The 20,001-nt window shown below is 36.9% G+C and overlaps 2 protein-coding genes and 1 long non-coding RNA gene across 4 annotated transcripts in view; 2 read left to right on the forward strand and 1 right to left on the reverse strand.

Moving 5' to 3' along the window:
* Positions 1–18,231, forward strand: part of LOC306805968 — a 37,694-nt gene extending 19,463 nt beyond the window's left edge. Inside the window, exons 3-4 of the long non-coding RNA XR_013775347.1 lie at positions 986–1,160; positions 17,958–18,231. This is a non-coding gene — a long non-coding RNA (uncharacterized lncRNA). The remainder of the gene's footprint in view (positions 1–985; positions 1,161–17,957) is intronic.
* The window catches only part of PLPPR4 (phospholipid phosphatase related 4), a 28,382-nt gene that overhangs the window by 6,068 nt on the left and 2,313 nt on the right, over positions 1–20,001 (reverse strand). Inside the window, exons 2-6 of one of the 2 annotated variants that reach the window (XM_079314283.1) lie at positions 10,462–10,647; positions 6,580–6,709; positions 4,740–4,935; positions 1,488–1,545; positions 55–228 (exon numbers count right to left, since the gene is read on the reverse strand). In XM_079314283.1, coding sequence (XP_079170409.1) covers positions 55–228; positions 1,488–1,545; positions 4,740–4,935; positions 6,580–6,709; positions 10,462–10,647 — 744 coding nt within the window. The remainder of the gene's footprint in view (positions 1–54; positions 229–1,487; positions 1,546–4,739; positions 4,936–6,579; positions 6,710–10,461; positions 10,648–20,001) is intronic. The other variant, XM_079314284.1, reaches the window with a different exon arrangement.
* PLPPR5 (phospholipid phosphatase related 5) overlaps positions 18,239–20,001 on the forward strand; it is an 89,337-nt gene continuing 87,574 nt past the window's right edge. Inside the window, exon 1 of the mRNA XM_079314303.1 lies at positions 18,239–18,902. The gene's annotated coding sequence lies outside the window, so the exon portion shown is untranslated. The remainder of the gene's footprint in view (positions 18,903–20,001) is intronic.

The raw sequence follows: 20,001 nt of genomic DNA on the forward strand, positions 1-20,001 counted from the left end.
TTCCAGTCTTATAAGCTTAATTTGCTAAAACTTAATCACGACTATTATATTTACCAAATAGAGAGCAATTCCTCCTCCTATGAGAAAGCCACAGTAAACGTCAACTGGATGATTCTTATACTGGGTGATACGAGTCAGACCGCATATAATTCCACAGATGATAAAGGCAAAGACCAAGAGTGGTTTAAGAAGTTTTGAGGAGTCTGTTAATGTAGAATTGAAGTACATCTTGAAAAATAAAGAAATAAAGAAGCAGTTGAAGAAACTTAAATATACCTAAGAGGATGTTAATTTCTCACATTCAGTGTTCCTTTTATATACAGATCACTAGTACACAGTAATATTAGAAGTAATCAATTTAATTTTACTTTACAGTCCTGTTAAAATTTGCTCACTTACTGCAGAAAGATCTGAAATTACAAGGAATGGATTTCTAAAAACATAGGCAGTGTTGCTTATTGACATCAATTAGGATAAGTATTTTGTGCCTCAATACTGTTCCCAATCAGCACCTAAATGTTCTATAAATGTGACTAAGGAGCCACCGCTTGTGAAATACAGAAGCCAGATGTCATGCCAGATGAAGGCAATAACCTGCTCCAACAAAAGCTACCACCAGATGCTTTAGAGAGCCATTTTTCAACTGAGGGCCATAATATCAGGGAGGTCACAAAAAATAAGTGGATGTGGTTCATCAGTGTTATTCCAAATTCTGGCCTTTCTCTGGGCAGAATAAACACTGGCAAGCTCCCAGTACTATTAACTAATGTCATTAACCGGTCATTACTGTTGTTTTCCTCTGATTTTTACAGCACAAGTAATGGAATTACTCTTTAAACTTCAATTAAGTTGTCTATAGTACAAGCACTGTGGGCCATACTGAAGAAATGTTACTGCTCAGAGGTGCAAAATCAGCTGTGATTGCTGCAGCATGTCCCACAATTCTCTGCTAGTGACTGATGAGTTTTATTCACTTGCTTTGCAGTAACACCTTGAAGGCCCCTGGGAGCCATTGTGCCATTTCATCCATGCTGCAAATCTCTGGAGGTGAAATCAAACTACATCACATCAATCTATGGCCATTAATGCCTCAAGTTTAAAAGCAGCAAATCAAGTGAAGACAGCAACAAAGGAAGCACATATAATGGTTAATTTGACTGGTAAGTGAAAATATCACTCTGTAAGACAGATAAACACTGCATTTTATATGAGGATAATATGAGGCATCAAATATACTTTAACATAACACTTTTGTTTGCTTCTTAACAAAGGATATGAAGCATTTGAATATTTTCCTTATTCTTTAACAGCTACAATAAAAACAGCTTTAATAATAGTTTTATTTTGCTTTCCAATTGGTAGGATAAAAGCATCCATCCATCCATCCATCCAAGATATCCAGGCAACACATAATTTTAAAATATACAGCAAATTACTTTCTGACTTTTGTCTTGTACAAATAAAACTGAATAGGGTTGGTTACTCACCGAAATGTACACTGCTGCAAAGGCTGCTAAGGTGGCATGTTGAGAAGGGAATGACTTTCTGCCAAGGAAGGACACTCAAATTATACTTCTCAGTTCAAATGCACAGTGCAAGTGGTCATTGATAAAAACACTGGGTGGTATCCATCTTACACTTCCTAAGCAATATGTGATCTAGCAGTAACATTTGTCATTGGGTGACATTTTTCTCAGAGAGGCAAAGTACATCTTTATTTGCTATAGGTTTATTTAAAAAAATAATTGAGAACTTTACATCATGGCAGGAGTTAATGGAGCACAACAACTTGGGGAGGGTATTTTAAGAATTACTGGGCCCTTCTTGATCAACAGAGAAAGAGAATAAATGAAAACATGTCCAAACTCGGAGATAGTAGGCAATATCAGGTCTGCTCTTGAAAATGTTGAGGGCCTTCTGCTCCAGTTGAAAACCTGGAGACTTAAATTATATGGACTGGGTCTTGAGTTACAAGCTTCAGATATGAAATTTAAAAGTGATAGCTTAGCTCCTACTTCTCTGACAAGAAAAGGAGGCTTTGTGCAAGCAGGAGCTACATAGAACCATCACATGAGGCTCTCTAACATTTTAATGCTATTATTCTTTTGGACCCATTTCAATTCTTCAAAAACAGCAAAAAGAAAGTGATTTGAATGCAAAAGAGATTTTTACATAGTAGAGAGAAAAAGAGCTGGGTTTGAATTCAGTACTTCACTGTTCTGCAGTGGACATCTAGATCACAGAAGCCCTAAAAAAAGTCTAAGTCTGCATGTCTTGGTGAAGAAGAGTGTGTCTACCTTGCAGTCACAACAGCAACTTTCACCTGAGAAAGCTCAGCTTGGGTTAAATAATTAAACTATAATTTGGCTTCACAGATGGGTCTTGCCACCCTAACTGGGCTCCACGTACAGCCAATTTCTTAACAACACCTGAGTGAGCTAGTTTAAAACAGCAGACTGAAACACAGTCCTTAACTTTAGACAGACATTTGTTCTGCAAAGTAGCAGTCTGCTTTGTAAATTTCTTTCCTAGGCATTTTGCCTTGTCTGTTCTACATAATTAATTGGCAGTTGAAAATGTGGATGTAGTTCAGTGTGAATGACATACTGCTGACCTGAATTTGAGCCTATGGCTCCAGCAGGTTCATGACTCTGGCCAAAATGAAATCTGCATGGTTCTTTTAGCATTTCTAAAGACAGATCTAAATTCTTCTTCATCTTATTTTATTTTTAACCTCCCTGAACCAATCTTTCACAAATATTATTCCTGCGGAACAAGCTCAGGGCTGAGGACAGGCAAATAAAGACATGAAGGAAAAAAAAGGTAAATGTTTATAATAGCTAATCAACTCCTTTATCCTGTACAGGTTTTAATGAAGCATAAATCTACTTAGAGTCTATGTGGAGCTAATGAGTATATTTTAGTCTGTGAACTTCTCTACCACTTAACCTTAATTTGATGGCATTTTTGTAGTATATAAGGTGTGTCACAATGGCACAGTGAATTTTCTCTTTATTCTCTTTTCTATTCACATGCTTTCAGGGCAAACACAGACTAAATGTACTCTCTAATGGTGTCTCTGCTTTTGTTCCTCTATTTGGTATCTTTTAATCTAAAATGAAAATAACTCTAGCTAAAAATATGTGGGCTTTTTGTATGGCTATGTATTGAAAAGGTGAACAAAGGTCTCAAAGAAAACATATCCTGAACTCTGATGACAGTGTATCATTCTAAATGCTCATGCATGAGGATGTGTAGAGGGGGAACAATGAGAGTCCTACTGAGAGAACCATACTGAGTCAGAACATCAGAGATGACTGAGGACAGAGAGCTCTCTGAAGAGCTGAACAAAAGTGACTAAAAAGGTTCTTTGAAAATAATAGAAGAAAAGATGGACAGTAGGAACCACTGGATATTTGGGGATGTTGCAGAAAAATTATTTGATGTAATCAGTTGGATAATTATGTGGTCCTCTCAGTACTATTCATACAGGAGTCCAGAGGCAAATTTCTGGAGCCAAAGTTTCTGGGAAGTACAAATCAAAAATGAAGGCAAACTCAGAATAAGTTCCTTCCAAAATGAAATTATTGAAGTCAAATTAACCTCCTGTTTTGTAGGAGTTATTCCATAGTTTCTATATAGGTGACTGAAGGAAGTAGCAAGTGCTACTTAAGAACCAGTAGCAAGTGCTGCTTGCTGTGATAAAGTTGAGACCAGCATAAAGAAATAACAACATAATAAAGGAAAAATTTAATAAAATGGAATTAAGGAGAAATTGTGGACGATATCAGAATATTACAGATTGCCAAATGTATCCTCTATGATGGGAGTAACTTTGAGATATCAATATATAGTTGTTTTTCTAGGGGAACAGAAACACCCAAAACCTGATTAGTTAGTCTTAATATTTTACAATTAATTTCACTGTATTTTTTAGAAGTGATGGTATTTAAACTTAGGAGTGATTGGTGGTTTTGGAATGGCTACAGGCAGTCAATTCAAAGCAGAAGACATCATATTTGCAATAATGAAATTAATGAGCTGTAACTGTGAAAACTTTTCTGCCTGCTCCTATGTAATCATGTCCTGTTTTCCCTGGGACACCATGCAGTTGCAAGACACTGCCTGCAAGAACCAGGCTTCACTGGCAATATCCCAGTAAAAGCAAATGGTAATGGGGAAAGAAATAAAAAGCCAGTTAGAAATACCATGCAAGAAAAGACAGGTTTGGGAACACACAGCTTTTTACTATTCTTACATTACCTCTAAAAAGGAAAGCTTTTTCAATGTTGTTAGTATAAAAAAAATTAGTTAGAGAAACAGAAAACAAACTTGTCCAAAAACTCCTAAACACCTGAACTGTAAATTATGTTATACAGAGGTCTCAGACCAAACACTTGGGAGACTTCTTCCCCTGCCTGTAACAGGGAACTTACTCACATAGCACTTTGGAAAGCAGTAGAAGCTATACATAGTGACAATTGTATAGGAAATTGTCTCCTTTGAGGGGGCAGAACACCTGCTAATGACTGTGCTTTGGAACCTGACAAAATCTTCCAAAGCCCACTGCTAGACTAATATCTTTATGGAGAAAATTGAACATCACAAAAAAGACATTAATGCATTCACCTCTAACTCATTCAGACTTTAACTAGGAAAAAAAAAGCTTGACATTGGAACAGAAAATAAAAAAAAAGAATGAATACTTTAAAATGCGCACAATGAAGAACAGAACCAACCTTCCAGCGTTGATAATATTGAGATCAGCTCCTGAGCAAATATCTTCCACAACATATGAATTCTCTGAGCAAGATACATTTAAGGATGTATAATTAGGCTTGCAAACAGTCAGGAAATATGGTGCCTGATATCCTGTTGATAGCTGTATAATATCAGTAACAAGAGCAGTTGCACAAAGACCAAACACGTGAACACCTAGGAATGAAATCAACAGAGCTTGTTAATTTTATTATATGCATTAATTAGGTTGATTAATTGTGCAAACTAAATTCAACAGAGCTCTGATGGCTTTTGTTATTTGGCTTGAGAGAATTTAAATGCAGAACCAAAGCTTATTGCAAAGTTGAGGTCTTTAATATAAAAATTAAGATAGTTTATGCTTGTTTTCTTCCTGTTGATACTTAAAATTTTGTTTTAATGGCTTGATGTCCTCAAACATCTTTTCCTAAAAGAGAGCTACGCTGAAGCTGCTTCAGTGTGGAAAGAAGTTTTCTGAATTGACTGAAGAGTAGCCAACTATTTGAGGAGAGCATATGTGCCTATCCAGTCCTTGGAGCTTCCCACTGGAAGACAGGCTTTTAATAGTATGGACAACTGCCCATAGTTCTGAAGACCTATTCTCTTTTTGCCACTACAGAATCACCAGCTGGTGATAACTTTGGCTATCTCAGCACCTCTGATGTTTCTTGAGTATTGTGTTCTTGTCACTAATCCAAATATTTAAATCTATTTCATAAGGGATCAATGTTTCAAACAGATTAATAATGCCAAATTCACAAGGCAATTGAAGTAATGCAATTGCTTCACTGAACATTTTCAACTGCTCTTCTAAAGATTTACCTATAATTCCCTAATTTTATTGATAGAGATATGGGGTTTTTTTTATCCTAAAATTGAAAAAAATTTAAAGACATTAAAATATGAAAAAAACTTTCAATTTCAGAGTGGGAATTGGGGATAAAATTCATGTGTCTTTGAGCTTGTTTTTGTGGTGATGGAATACCGAATAGGAGAATAAATGAACGTGGGGTATGTTTGCAGTCTCCTTGCTCATGGTGTAATCTACAAACCCTGTGCTCTCTTCCTCACTGCTGCTCTTGTGAAGCTTTGCTGGTGACAGATTGCATGATCTCTCCTGTCACTGTTTGCCAGACTACCAAAACAGAGTGAATAGTTGTGCTACCAGGTTTTCAGTCTGCTGTCTTGCTGGTTGTCTTTGCCTAGGCTGCTTCTCTAACAAAAGATTTCTGAAACAGAGGAAACTTTTTCTTTAGCCACTCATTGGGAGAGGAAATTAACTGTGAGAAGGCAATCAAAGTCCAGCTGCCTATCAAAGTAGTGTTTTTCATAAATGACAATTAAAACAAAGTAAAACGAAAGATTTCAACATGTTCCTCTATCATTTAAGTTGCCATATTCTAACCCTTTTTGAGAGCAGATAAACACATTCCAGAAAAAGAATGTCAAACCTACTGTGTTTCTGACAAGTTTTCACTGTCATGCTGAATAGTGTGACAGGTGGGTTGAAGACAGGCAGGGGAAGTATACACTGAAATCATTAAAAGGCAGCCAGCTCGAGGTGGGCAGGGAAGGAAAAACAAACTACTCTTTTGGAAATACTGACAATAGTGCAAGAGAGGAAAGGGAAAATGGAGAGTGTAAATGCTCTGTTACTGAGTACGGGGCTGCTCTGTTGCAGTCTGAGTTTCTTCTCATGTTTTCTAGCAGATCTATGCTAATGACAGCTATGCACTATTCTGAAAGGCTGTTTCAGAGAAGCAAACCTGCATGGTGAAAACTGAATGTATGTGGAAAGTTCTTTTTGTGAGCAAAACCCACCAACAAATCTGACAGCTCTTCTAAGAAAAGAATTGAAGTTGCATCCTCCTGCATTAATATTGGCCTCTGTTCCAAACCCATTTCTTCTTTTGGACAGGCAACAGTAGAGAATTCCTTCTCCTATCATTATCTGCAATGACAAAGGAGCCATTAAATTGAATGTAGCACTTACTCAGAAGATCTTGATTGAATTTAAAGGGCTGTAATACAATTGTAACACAACCAATGTCATCCACTGACATGAACTCAACTTTAAAAGATTTACATCAGTATGTAAACATAAAGTAATGCAACTTAGCCTGAATGAGGGCAGGCAAGAAGATGGCCCTGAAATTAAATGCAAATGGCATACAGTATACAGTTCTTAGTGCTATCCAGGCCTTGATCTACAGCTGAAACTTAATGTTTCTACAATAAAAAAGCAGCAATTATAAAATATCACCTCTAAAATAGTCCAGAGCCACTGCAATATTTTAGTGTTCCTGAAGTGATTTTAACATTCAGTCTTGGCCACAAGTCTAGCAATCCTGAGCAGCTTCTAATTATGTGACAGCCTGTTCTTCTGTATTTGTTTAATTTGGCTTGGGTTTTAACCAGATCCACAGCAGCAGAAAAAGTCCTGTCCTTATGGTCCCTCACAACACACCAAGGAAAACAGATTATGACCAAAGCCCTAGACAATTTTAGAGTTTATAAGAGGGAGAATATAAATAAAAAATTATGTCACTTGCTGGAAAATCCAGAGAATTTATGCATTTGCAGTCTCAGATTTTATTGTTTTCTTTCTTCAACAGAAAACTATATTTGGAATTCTGTACAGGGTTTGTACAGAGTTCAGAGTAAGGGTTGAATTGAAATATTGCAATTAATGAGGCAGTTCCCACCAGCAAAAGTAGATTCACTTTGCCTATCCACAGCTGCACTGAAAACTAATCCATGCAATTCCCAAAGCTTATAATGCAATGAGATGCCAAAGCATCTGAATTATGCTGAATCTGCAGTGGTGTTATCTATACTTAACATCTCCCCCCCAAGGAGAAGGGAGGTGAAGTGGAAAAGCTTAGCCTAACTCTTTATTAGCTGAAGTTTTAATAAATTGAAATTTCTTGACCAGGAATATCAAAGTAGTGAAGGTTCTCTTATGACATGGAAAAGCCAGTGGTAAGGGTTATTTAAGGAATTCTAATTAGCTGAGAACTATGGCCACTATTATCTGTCTACATTTGATCAATTTATTGCTGAAGCTTCCCAGAGAAACCAGTAGTATTCCAAACGTAATACTCAGAAAAAACTCTTAATAGTTTTTAGCCAGTTTCAAGGGAATGTCTAGTACAGGGAAAACACCAGACAGTTTGATTATCTTGTGTGATAGAGCAAAATACAACAAGGCTATGTCAAGGAAAATTCAGAGGCTGGCATTTCCACAGAAAAACACTCCCAGTAGAGCAGACAGTAGGAGTGAAACTGCCAACAGTGAATTTCTCTCCTTGAGAATTGATTTCCCATATCAATGTGATTTAATGTCTTTGTGATCTCTGTTGGAAAGGACATTGTTACCTCTAAGCAGGTTTTTAGTCAGTGGCTGATAAGAGTTTGAACCTTCACTGATATGATTAAATAACTGGTCCTAACATTTCTGAATGACTACCTAGAGAGAAAATCTATCAGTGGATCAGATTCAGAGTTTTTTGAAGCAAATTGAAATCATGCTGCAATTCAGATGTATCTATGTTCCAGATATAATATATCTATCTTGAAAATATCTGCAAGTCCAGGTGCACTACTAAAGTCCAGGTCCACACTAAAGTCTCCTGCAGTTTTTGAATACATACACAAAATTTCATCTATGCCACAAGCTGTAAGACTTATATCAATAATAAAGGTAGTTACTTTCTGTAACCCTTCAGGGCTACAGAACAGACCTGTTTAAATGGATTTGCCACTTACTAATAATGAGAAAAAAATTCCAAAGAGAAAAACCAAAATGCAAAGCCCCAATGCCAAACAGATCCTTGTGTAATAATGGCTTGGGAAAATAAGTCATAAAATGTTAATTTTTTTTTTTTTATAAAAAATGACCCTAGAGTGAATAGATTTATATACGTTTTTCCAGTCTTGGAAAAATGATTATACTAATAGAAAAAAATCCTACTCTATTTATATAAGGTTTTAAAGAGAATTTGTCTTCTTCACCATGATACATGCTCACACCAATACAAATTAACTGCACCTTCCCAAGGCTTGCAGCTTTTAGCCAGTTATACTTTGAAGCTTTGGGATTTACTTTGTTTATCAAACTTTCTTTTTTACAGGTATGCTCAAGAATGGATTTGAGTTTCTCACATGGCATGCTTCTGATTAATTTTCTGTACTGCTGCTAGAATGATTCAAGGAAGAATAACATTTTCTATTGCAAAATGTCATGCAATGGTGAAAGAGTTAAGTTATAATCAAAGGCCTTAACAAACACTTTATAATGAAAGAGGCATCTTTTATCCTGATTTAAGATGTTTGATACTACTTAGGCTTAACATAAACTCTCTGAAATAAAAGCCAGGTTTTCCCACCTACTGTGGCCCAAGTAAGCCTAAGACACATTCCTTATCTGTTTCAGAAAGTCCAGTTTGTTGTCAGCAGACACACTTAAGAAACCCAGCCAAACCTCAATACTAATATTTTGCTTTTATCACAGTATTTGGTGTTTGCAACAGTCTTTTGCACCAGGATCACAAAGAGTCTTAGCTCCCAGTTCCTAAATGTATAATTTTTAGCCTGCTAGTTGTGCAAAATCCTTCAAAAATGGTTTCTAAAGCAACGAAAATCAAATGCAGTGAGAACTGTTCTGTTAAAAAAATTTTAAAAAAAATTTAAAAAAACCATTCTGGCAAGGAAAGAGAGAACAGCACTTGATAATTTTTACACAGGCATCACATTTTATAGGTTTTGTAACTATAAATTGGAGAGTATTATACAATGAATTAACTGACTGAAGTTAAGGAAATTAAGGGAAGCTGGAAGCAGTTATACTTGCAGCTGGTCTTCGAGAGGTGCCTAACAGAGATGCATAGTCATTGCTGTCAGGGGGAGAAGAGATCCTTTCAAAAGGTTGATCATGTTTTTTGGGTGCATAGAATCACCCACTCAAGGTAAATTTCTCTCTCCATTTGCCAGACAAGAGTGGTGTGAGAATCAGACTCCTATCTGAACTGCTAAAATCAGACAAAATTAATTCTCTCCTGTATCTATCTATCTATCTATGAATTTTCTTTTCTGTAAAATACTGACCCATCTGCTCATTCTTATAGCATATTTCTGTTCTGTTGAAATCATCTCCTCCCTTTGAGTGAATGATTAAACCAGCCCACTTTTGCCTGCTCTTAATGACTAACTTATAATTTAGAGGTGTTTCAGTTCTATTTGGGAAACTGTAATTGAGTTCGTTGACAAGACTGATATACCTTCTCTCTGAATAAAGCTAGTTCTGACAAAAGTGGCAAGTTCAGGGCTGGGAAAGGCTTGCATTTCAGAAAAAAAATCTTGCATTTTTTATATATCTGTGAGTATGGAGATGCCCTGTCTGTAAAAGTTCAAATATTTGTTCAGCATAACAGAATGATTCAAGTTATTCTCATGCAACTGTAGATGCTGTTTCTTAACATTAAAGCCCACCATCAAGACATTGACAGCAGATGAAGTGCTGTGTGGAATGTTCTAAGGAGTATATCTCCTTTTGTTACAGGAGAATGAAGCATGAATTTAAAATTCTAAGGAAACTAGCCTGGATGACACTTTACAGCCTAACTGAAGCCAAAGGAGCTATTTTCTTAATGCCAACTGAAACTTCAAAATCTTTATTAAATGACAGTAGCACCTTAAACTTACCGTAACTGATGGTCCAGCAAAAACCAGACTAAGCAACATCAAGAAGGGAACAGACTCTTGTGTAGGTTCAATGTATGGCATACTCAGACTCTTGTCATAGCAATTAAATCCAGAGTGAACTGGCTTGAAGACATCAGTAAGTTCAAGAAAATATAGGCTAACAACAGAAGATGCCAGTATGGGCAACTAGAAGAGAAGAAAGCAACAAATTACTGTTTGGAAATAGAATAGCAATGCTTTTGCAAAGACAACGCAGTCTGTTAATGCATCTCTTAGATGTTCATAGTTTATATCTCACTGCTCCTTGTCATGCCCTTTTTTACTATCTCTAAATAATTAATTCTCTAAGGATAAGATACTGTTCAGTTGATATCAATAATCCTGCTGTATACCAAGCTAGTCAAAACACCAAGCCCAATCTTTAGCACATATAATTGAGCCTTTTCATCTATGAATCATTAACAGAAAAACTTTGATTTAAATTTTCTTTTAGGAAAGCATCAGGACTGCAGTCTCCCGTGTGGGGCCTCAGCACTCTGCTATTCATCAATCACCCTTTCTGATCCTTTAGCAACTCTCTGTCATGTATGACAGTCTTTACATCAAAGCCATTTTGCATTAAGTTTCAAAGTAATAGTTAATGAAAACCAGTATCCAGTCTTTCCCTAGAATCTAAATATGTGATAATGCACATCCATTTTGCAATTCTATCAAAAAAGCAATTAACTTTGGCAAGACTCAGTCTGTTTAGAACCTTGATTACTATGGCTCACAATTCTTTTATCCTCTAGCTATTTAGTTATCTAACCCTTTGCAATTACTTCCACTAATTTATTAAGAGCAGAGTTGGCCCTTCTGGGAGCCCAAATTCACCTCTGCTCACCATGAGATCCTTAAAGCACAGGATCAACCACTAAATCTCTGTGGAAGGAAGTAATTGAAGAGAAGATATAGCAAAAAGACATTGTAAAGCTATTGGTTTATAAGTGAACAAAGAGAGCAGCCCTGGCAGATGGACATTGGAGCATTCTGAGGTGACCAGCAAGATGTGAGGTACCTATGGTTAAGAGCATCTGAGATTATGAGAAACAGCAACGGTCCTAAAAGAATTTTGAGCATACTTGATTATTCTTGCAACGCTCAGTTCACATTTACAAAAACAACCGATTTTTTAAAATCAATGTCATCCATTCCCATTCTACAATGCAATATAAAAGCAGAGGTAAAATGGGATCCATATGTATTTTGTGAAGATGATGAATAAAATCTGCTCTATATAACAGAGGGACAACAGTTTCTTGCATTAACAGGCCATTTTCTGATTTTTAAGCATTGACCTTATAAAATTCAGGCTCTTTGTGCATAAAATGTAATTCTGGGTGATTAAAGAAGGAGGGTTCTTGCTAAATTCAATCAAAACATCTTTTAATATGAGTTTTATTTAAAAAAAAGAACAGCTTATCTTTGATGTGCTGATTTGCAAAGGGTGAGTTTTCAAAGTGTTCCAAGCAGAATCTGAAGAGGGTGGTGAGTGGAAGAATATCACTTGTCTGGTAGTATCTGTGTTCAAGTTGATTGCATTGTAATGTCACATAGTATAGAGGCTGTGATTGTGCACAAATTCTGGCTGGTGGTGAATAACTTTTTCTCTAAACTACCATTGTAAACTGCAACTATTAATAATTTTAAAAATCAAGGAATTTTAGGAATTTCATTTTATTGTCTTATGGCTTCAGTACAGGACTCACACGTTGTTTCTGACTGTAATTATCCATTCTTCTAAAGAAAAGATATAATTCTAAAGGATTATGAATCTCTGAAATAACTGCTTACAATACTAATGAATAGGTCTGTAGTCAATTTGCTGTATACAGTATGTCAGGTCCCAAAGGACATTTTTTCCCATCTTTTTAAAAATACAAATATAAAATGTGTCTTCTAAAAGTCTAACATTTCTAAAAAGGAAAAGGCAAATGTTTCTAAAGTCTTCTAAACAGTATAACTGGCTATTTAATGTATGAATATTTATGGAGTGTTCTGCTTCAGGCAGCAGCATTTCTATAATTATAGACTTCGGCGCCCAACACCTTGAAAATGTCAAATATAATTAGGTGGTAGAATGTGTATTGTTTTAATTAAAAAATGAAATAGGAATTTTCCTGTGCCTAATTAGAATAATAAAACCCCCAATGTCAATTCTTGACTAATCCTGACTAATAAGTCTTTATACACTTAATTCCATGGATGGCTAATGGAGAAACATCCCTGTTTAGCTTTTAATTTAGACCTGTAAATTTAAAGTTTGACCCAAATGGTCAAACCCTATTCAGCTTAGAATCTTAAAGTCAGAAGGATAATCAGCATAGCTACTGAAAAAGTTTGATTTGTGGTCCGTTTTTTTTTTTTTAAAGAGACTTTTTTGTCTTTTCCCTCCTTGCTATTTTCTTAAAATGTAAGTTAAAAGCCTTCAATAAATCACAGAACTTTTCTATTAAAAATAATTAACACTATTAATATTTTAAAAGCTTTTGCTGTATTGAGTGAGGAATAGTCCAAGCATCAGAAAAAATATTCTCTGTTCCCAAAAGTTCAACAAGGATGCAAACACCCAGAGATGCTGTAAGGAGAAAGCTTCCTGTATTACACAGTGCAGGAGAAACCCAAGTAGCATTCAGCAGCACAACAACTTCTCTGAACTGATGGGGCATGTAACAAATCTTTCTGCTGGCCAAGAACCACAGGACAGCTATCACAATGATAGATCACAGAGGGCTGAAAGAATAGATGGCTGGGAGAGGAGTTCAGAGGTGGGGGATATCAGTTCTCTAGGCTGTTCGTCTCTCTTCTGTGGGACATGCTCTGATTGCTCTGGGGATAATTGTGGAGTGCTTCTGGCTTACTTGTGAGGATTAAGATTGTCCAGGATGCACAAGTGCAAGCACAATTTGCTCATATGATGCAGCCTATGCACAGAAGCCATGCTGGTCCTGCCCAAAACTTAGAAGTTGGTTACTGCATAACCTCTGGGCCCAAAATTGCTGGGGTGCTTCCAGATACCTGGAAATGCTTCTGTTAAAACTAGCCTAAGATTAGTTTTCTATTACTTTGAATGTATGAAACAAGGAACCTGTAGAGCTGTAGGCCAATACAGACAGTATCATCACTCCTACTAACAAGCTACAGATTTTGTACTGAGTTTGCAAGGACTCAGGGCTGAGGCTCATCAAACAGGCTTGTCCTTAAACCTTACAAATCAGGCTATGGCTAATTTGTTTTAGTTTCATGTCTTTCTATGGCATATCCCTGCATGGTTTTTGTATTTATATCTAGCAGTGACAAGTAGGTATGAGCTGTAGTGTAGTGCATCCCAAATCCTTTCTCAGGAGCAGTATAATGTTGATGGGGATTCAGATTCTTCCTCACTTTAGGAACTACTTTGGTTCATTTTTATGTTTGCTGATGCACTTTTGTGCCTTCCTCTCTTTTGGTCTGTCTTTTCACATTAAGCCCAAATTTACTCTATGTAGCATGGTGCACATACATTGGATTCTTGGTTTTGATCTCTTTTTCTTTCTCTTTTGATCTCAAACCTTTCAGTTTTGCCAGCTGCAGTTCTGCATTTCCTTATCTGAGCATTGGGTCAGTTGTTTATACCCTTGAGGTCTCCAGTACCAGTACATGCCTCCTCTCCTACCTACACCTACAACTCCACCACATTGCACTCTCTGTAATGCAGGAATACAGGCCTGATGTGACAGCAGTGGTCTTGCAAACAGGTCAGTGGAAGGTGAAGGCTTAGTAGGGAAGTCTTCTGGGAGTGGATAGAACCTAGGAATTCCTGGCTTCTATAAATTCTCTGAAACTGTACGCTGGTAGTTTTATATTTTACTCTCACGTTCATCAACACTTAACTAAGCAAAAATTCCTTCTTTATCTTCAGGAAAATATCTTAAAATTCATGGGTTTTGGTGGAATTCAGCTGTGGAATGTCACATACTCAGATATCTGAACCTGTTTTGTAGGTTGCAGTTATGTGACTTTTGCTTTGCTAAATTGCACTGTCTGGGTGTCCTCTCTTACAATGAGCTCATACCCAGATGGTGGGTGATGTTGCCAGTATAAAAGGTAGGCAGGAAAGAGAGGAGCAGAATGGATGCAGCTTTCAGAGAAATCAAGACATGATTTGCCAGATGCAGACTAAACAGTATGATTTGCCCTGCTGTTGAAAGAAAGGGTTATGGGATGCCTGATCCAGTGTTTGGATATTTTTTATTTTGTAAATGATTTTCAGACTTGGATGGCCAGGAACTTCTCAGTTTCTTAGGTGGTTCTGCAACCCTTCCACAGGTAGCAAGGGGTTCCTGAGTATGGGAGCTCCTCCTGATGTTTCTCTTGTTTTTTGGGATGGGGAATCTTTGTAAGCAATCAAGAAGATAAAGACAGGATTGCCTTGAAGAGATAGCAAATTAATGCCATTGGTTTCCCAGCATGAAAAAAAACATCAGCTAAGTCTTTGAGAGAAGGATGGTTTAATTAATAACTATGTTTAGTTCCCATGACAAGGCTCTAGCATCGTGGAAGATTCTATTAAATTTATCATAAATGTCGGTCCTTGTGCCAAGGAATTCACGGTCTAAATGACAAGGCACAACAGATGGATGAGACAAGAAGGAGGGCTGTAGTGGGATGGAGGAGACAAGGTGTTCCTTATCCAACTACAAACAGTGACTGCAGCTTTCAACCACCCTGGCTGTTGTCCTGTTGTACTTTGCTGTGGGATTCACAATGGACACAAGGAGAGAATGGAAAGAGGATAGAATTCTCTTATCCTGACAGGGGGGAATACTGAGGTCATTGCTGTGATTGAAGACGTTCTGGAATAGGTCAGTATTAAGAAATGGCATCAGCCAAATTCTGCCATTTTCTCATTTTTGAGAGCCCATGACTCAAAGAGTACTCATCTGAAGAGAGAGCACTAAGCATGGGATGACTATAAAGCAGGAGACTGGCTTGACAGAAAAGTGAGGTTTTTAGATTTATTTTTATGTTCTAAACTTAATTCTTAAATGTCTCAGGCTTATAAAAGAAAGCATTCAGTCTTTTCAGAAATGTAAGGCTTCATCTGTATAAAGGCTTTTTGCTTTTCTGCCTGAACTTGAGTTTCTGCTGCTCCTTGTCCCTTTTCTGGATGCAGGTTTCATCTGGCCCAAAGCTATAAGGAATTACTCTTTTCTCTAAAGTACTTGTCCCCCATCATTGTCTAATTTTTGTGGAAATTATGTACAGATACATTAACAGGAGATATTTCCCACAGGGATAAGAGTCACTGCCCACCCAGTTTTTAACAATGGTCCATTAACAGGAGATATCTCCCACAGGGATAAGAGTCACTGCCCACCCAGTTTTTAATAATGACCCATTAACAGGAGATATCTCCCACAGGGATAAGAGTCACTGCCACACCCAGTTTAAACAATTGCACATTAACAGGAGATATCTCACACTGGGAAAGGAGTCACTGCCACACCCAGTTTTTAACAATGGCCCATTAACAGGAGATATCTCCTGGAGGGAGTCTTTTTTTTCTTCTAGATTTAATGCTATTTGATTTAATTTCAACTTAAAGTTGAATTTCAAATCCCAGATGTCTTTGAAATCTATTATAATTACCATTTTGGAAAATTAAGTTATCTATATTTCCAGCATTGGTTTTAGAACTTAACTTAATTGTTTTGTCAATTACAGTCTAGATTTGGAAATACAACAGCTATCTTCATGCAACTCTTCAAATTATTCTTATCTTTTACCAGATCTTAATAGAAAGGTCTCAGTATCTGTAAAACCATAAACAAAAACCAGAGCTGATAGATCAATGACACAATTCCCATTTATTGCATAAAATCTTATTCAATAACCCTAGAAGTTTTTTCTCTCTTTTTTGATAAATATATGTGAAGCAGCAATCACACAGGGAGAAACTAACAAAATAAAAATGGTTTGAAAATATTTTTGGGCAGTAGTAATCTATAAATACTATACAAATTTTTTTTATTATATATGTTATATTAAATATATGTGTTTAAAGTAAATTCTTAGACACAAATTTAAAACACAAAAACACCAGTAATGCATTTCTTTTCAGTATGACTTCAAAGATAATTTATGACTCCTTATCTTAATGATTATTATATGATTACATGAATTGTAATTACAATAAATTAATAATTGATTGTTACAATCAATTAATAACCACATACAATGAGATTTAGGATATTACACGTACTGTTGATTACAAAATTTATTTTATGCTCCTGCTGCAATGTTATGGTAAATCAAGAACAGCAGCACTTCAACAAAAGGCAGTTGCTTTCAGGTCAGTGTCACCAAATGTCAGCTAGAAGTTTCTTCAGAAACTCCATGTCGAAGGGACAAAGCTGCCAGCCCCTACACAATGCTAAAATTTACTGTACACTCTAAAGCATGCTGATTTCCATACATACAAAAAAAATGTAATCCTGTAGTGGTTTCAGTGGCTTCCTCCCATGCTGTTTAGCCACTTCTGAACTCCCTAAAAACGGAACTTTCAAGTTACAGGATCATCAGACAGGATACCATGTTTGTAATAGATCAGCCCCTGTACTTGTTAATGTTCCACAATGTGCTGTTTTTTATTAACTTTGGCTCCAGAGTAATAGATTTTTAACAACTATAAAAGATGATCACAGGTAGTAGGATTATACATTCTTGGAAGAGGTAGTAATTCAGAAAAATGTATCTCCATTAATTTCTGACATATTCAGGCTTTCTTTTACTACTGGAAGTATTAGGTCAAGAGTATGTTGCTCTTCATCATCCTCTGATGAAGAGAAAGGAAGCAGGGCCTTCTTTCACTGAGAACTACTCAAGCTCTACATTTGCCAAGCACATAGCCAAAACCAGAAGGGACATATAGCTTGTGGCATTTGCATTTGTTTTCCAAAGCCTTGGCACAGGTGTGACACCTCCCTTTTCATTCCCCTTTTACAGTCATCTCCTGCTAAAAGCTGGTATTGCTTAGGCTGTATGGCTCTTTCACAAGCACACAAGTGACAGGGAGGATGCAACATTGATGACTTGGCCAATTAATTATACAGCTGCTCATAATGCCTAGCAGCCTCCTCAAGTTTCAGATAGTCCCCTAATATTTTGGAGATATTGGTCTGTAATGCAGCTTCATAAGCACATCTGTCATCTGTCTTCTAAGAGTCAGCCACAGGACTGGGTCAGCTAAATGAGCAGAGAGTTAAGTGTATTTGTTGGGTGCAGCCCCCAGTTAATTTAAGTATAACAGAAAACCAATCTAGAGGGGACTGTAACTACACTGTGCCTCTAAGGCACAGCATTACAGTTTAATTCTTACATTGGATCCAAACACCCTGTTGTTAGGAAACAAGATTTATTCCTACAGCCTATTATTCTAATCACCGATTTTTCTTGGTTTTTTGGGTCTTTTGCAGTCACACCTATACAAGAATTGCAGATCATTGTAATTTAAATATTGTGGGTCATACATGGCTGAACAGCTGAAAACCATTCCAGATGTGACTAAGAAGTGCTACTGATGATGTTTCAAGCCCAGCTCTCTCAGTGTATGTTAGAAACAAAAGGAAGTAATGCATCTGTTACTGAGACACAGTGGCCATTCTCTACATGCACTTATTTCAGTGGGGTCTCATGACTTCCTGAGTTCTGCAGCCTGGAGTTCCACAATGACAACAGATCCTTGTGCTTTCTTCTTTGGGGAGCAAGAAAAACAAGTGGATATCTACTACTGGAAGAAATGTTTCCAAACTGATTATGGCCTGGCTGGGCTCTGGTAAATGTAGAAAAAGCAGCTGTATACATATGCATTCGTAACACAGAACCTAGAAGACAGCATAAGGAAGCAAATTTAACTGCACAAGGGACATTTCTAAATATCTCCAATTTTAGTCCCGGGAAGTTATACAACCAGCAGATGAAGGCTGTGCTACAGCAACACAATTTAGCTGGAGAATAAATGCATCGAGTCATGCAGATTGACAACACCTTGACCTTTTGCATTCCCACATATTAGGCACTGGATGAAGCAGTAACATCACTGAAGTCAAAGGCAAAATTTATGCAACTTCCGTGAGAACAGGATTTAAACCTGGAGCTTTTGGAATGGGAGAACATAAGTAAAGACTGTCTATTTCCTTCACCAAGAGAAATGTCTGTCCTGACACCAAAGTGTGACTGCTTTGCCAGGAATAGAAACCACATATCTCTGGAAGTTTTCCAGATTGATATTAAACTTCAAGACATCAACATTTCTTCTCTAAGTGAATATGATAATGATACACTCTGAATATGCTGAAAACAGTCATTTAACAAAACCCAAAACTTAGTCCAGGAATACTCATTTTCAAGGTCTCCCAGAAGTATGTAGACTTCATACCATGAAAAGTAATTCCCACTAGGCCAGAGGGACTATGAATTTTCATGGAAAGCTTTGTCTTTCTCAGCTATGCAAATGAAATTCAGATAACCCATACAATCAGTCTACAGAACCCTAAAATGCCTTAAGCATAATTAGAAATAAAAGAGGCCTAACTGCCTGGCAGTGATGATTACCATGTCCTTCAGGTAAGTGTGCACAAGGCAATCTAAAATTATTCAGCTCTTGGGAGTGTGTGCTAATAAGAGGTTCTGCTAAGCAGAACTATTACCAGTCCTTTAAAATAACCCCTAAAGCATTCTTACAAGACATAGGATAAGTCATCAAGTTATTTTATTTTATGAATCGTGAAACTTGAAAACATGTAATTGAAAGTGTGCTGATATTTACTTCATAATGTTTATTTGCCTCTAATGCTTTTAGAGAATGACCCATACAGATTTTTCAGAAGCTGTCTCTTCATTTTCTTTCCATTTCCCTGTCTTTCAAAGCTCTAGCTCAAGCCAAAGGTCTTGCTGGAAGGTGGATGTCAGCAAGCCCTACTTTTCTTGTTTGAAGGTGGAAATTTAATGGGCTATGGGTTCTTTTTTGTTGCAATTCAGAGTGGAAAGGCACTGTCTGCTACGATCAGGAGAGGGAAAATAAAAGAGGATGAGTGCCAAAAGGAAAATAATCACATAAAATAATTGACAGCATTCAGAGGCAAGAGGTTGAAAGACTGTTTCTTACCATCCATTTATGAAAATAAAAGCCTTGAAATGAAGAAATCTATTTAAAGTAGGTAAATTTTGGGTTTAAGTAGTTGGCTGTTGTTGGCTTGCATTAGGACCTTACCTCCTGCTTGCAAAGGAAATCCTTATGACATGGTGAATGCCTGCCAACCACACTGGGTGACTCCTCTATCCCTTACACTTGCAAACTTCTCATTGCAATTAAATGATCTCTGAATAAATCCCTCTTTATGGAGTACAACTTAATCTGGTTCTGTTTGAGCCAATCACAAGAGAAGACTGGAAGTCATGTCCTTTCCCTGCTGCTGTTGAAGTGCTGGCATTTGCTGTGCTCCAGAGCTTTGGAAAGGC

Source organism: Erithacus rubecula (genome assembly GCF_903797595.1).
Source record: "Erithacus rubecula genome assembly, chromosome: 10".
NCBI classification, from domain to species: Eukaryota; Metazoa; Chordata; class Aves; order Passeriformes; family Muscicapidae; genus Erithacus; species Erithacus rubecula.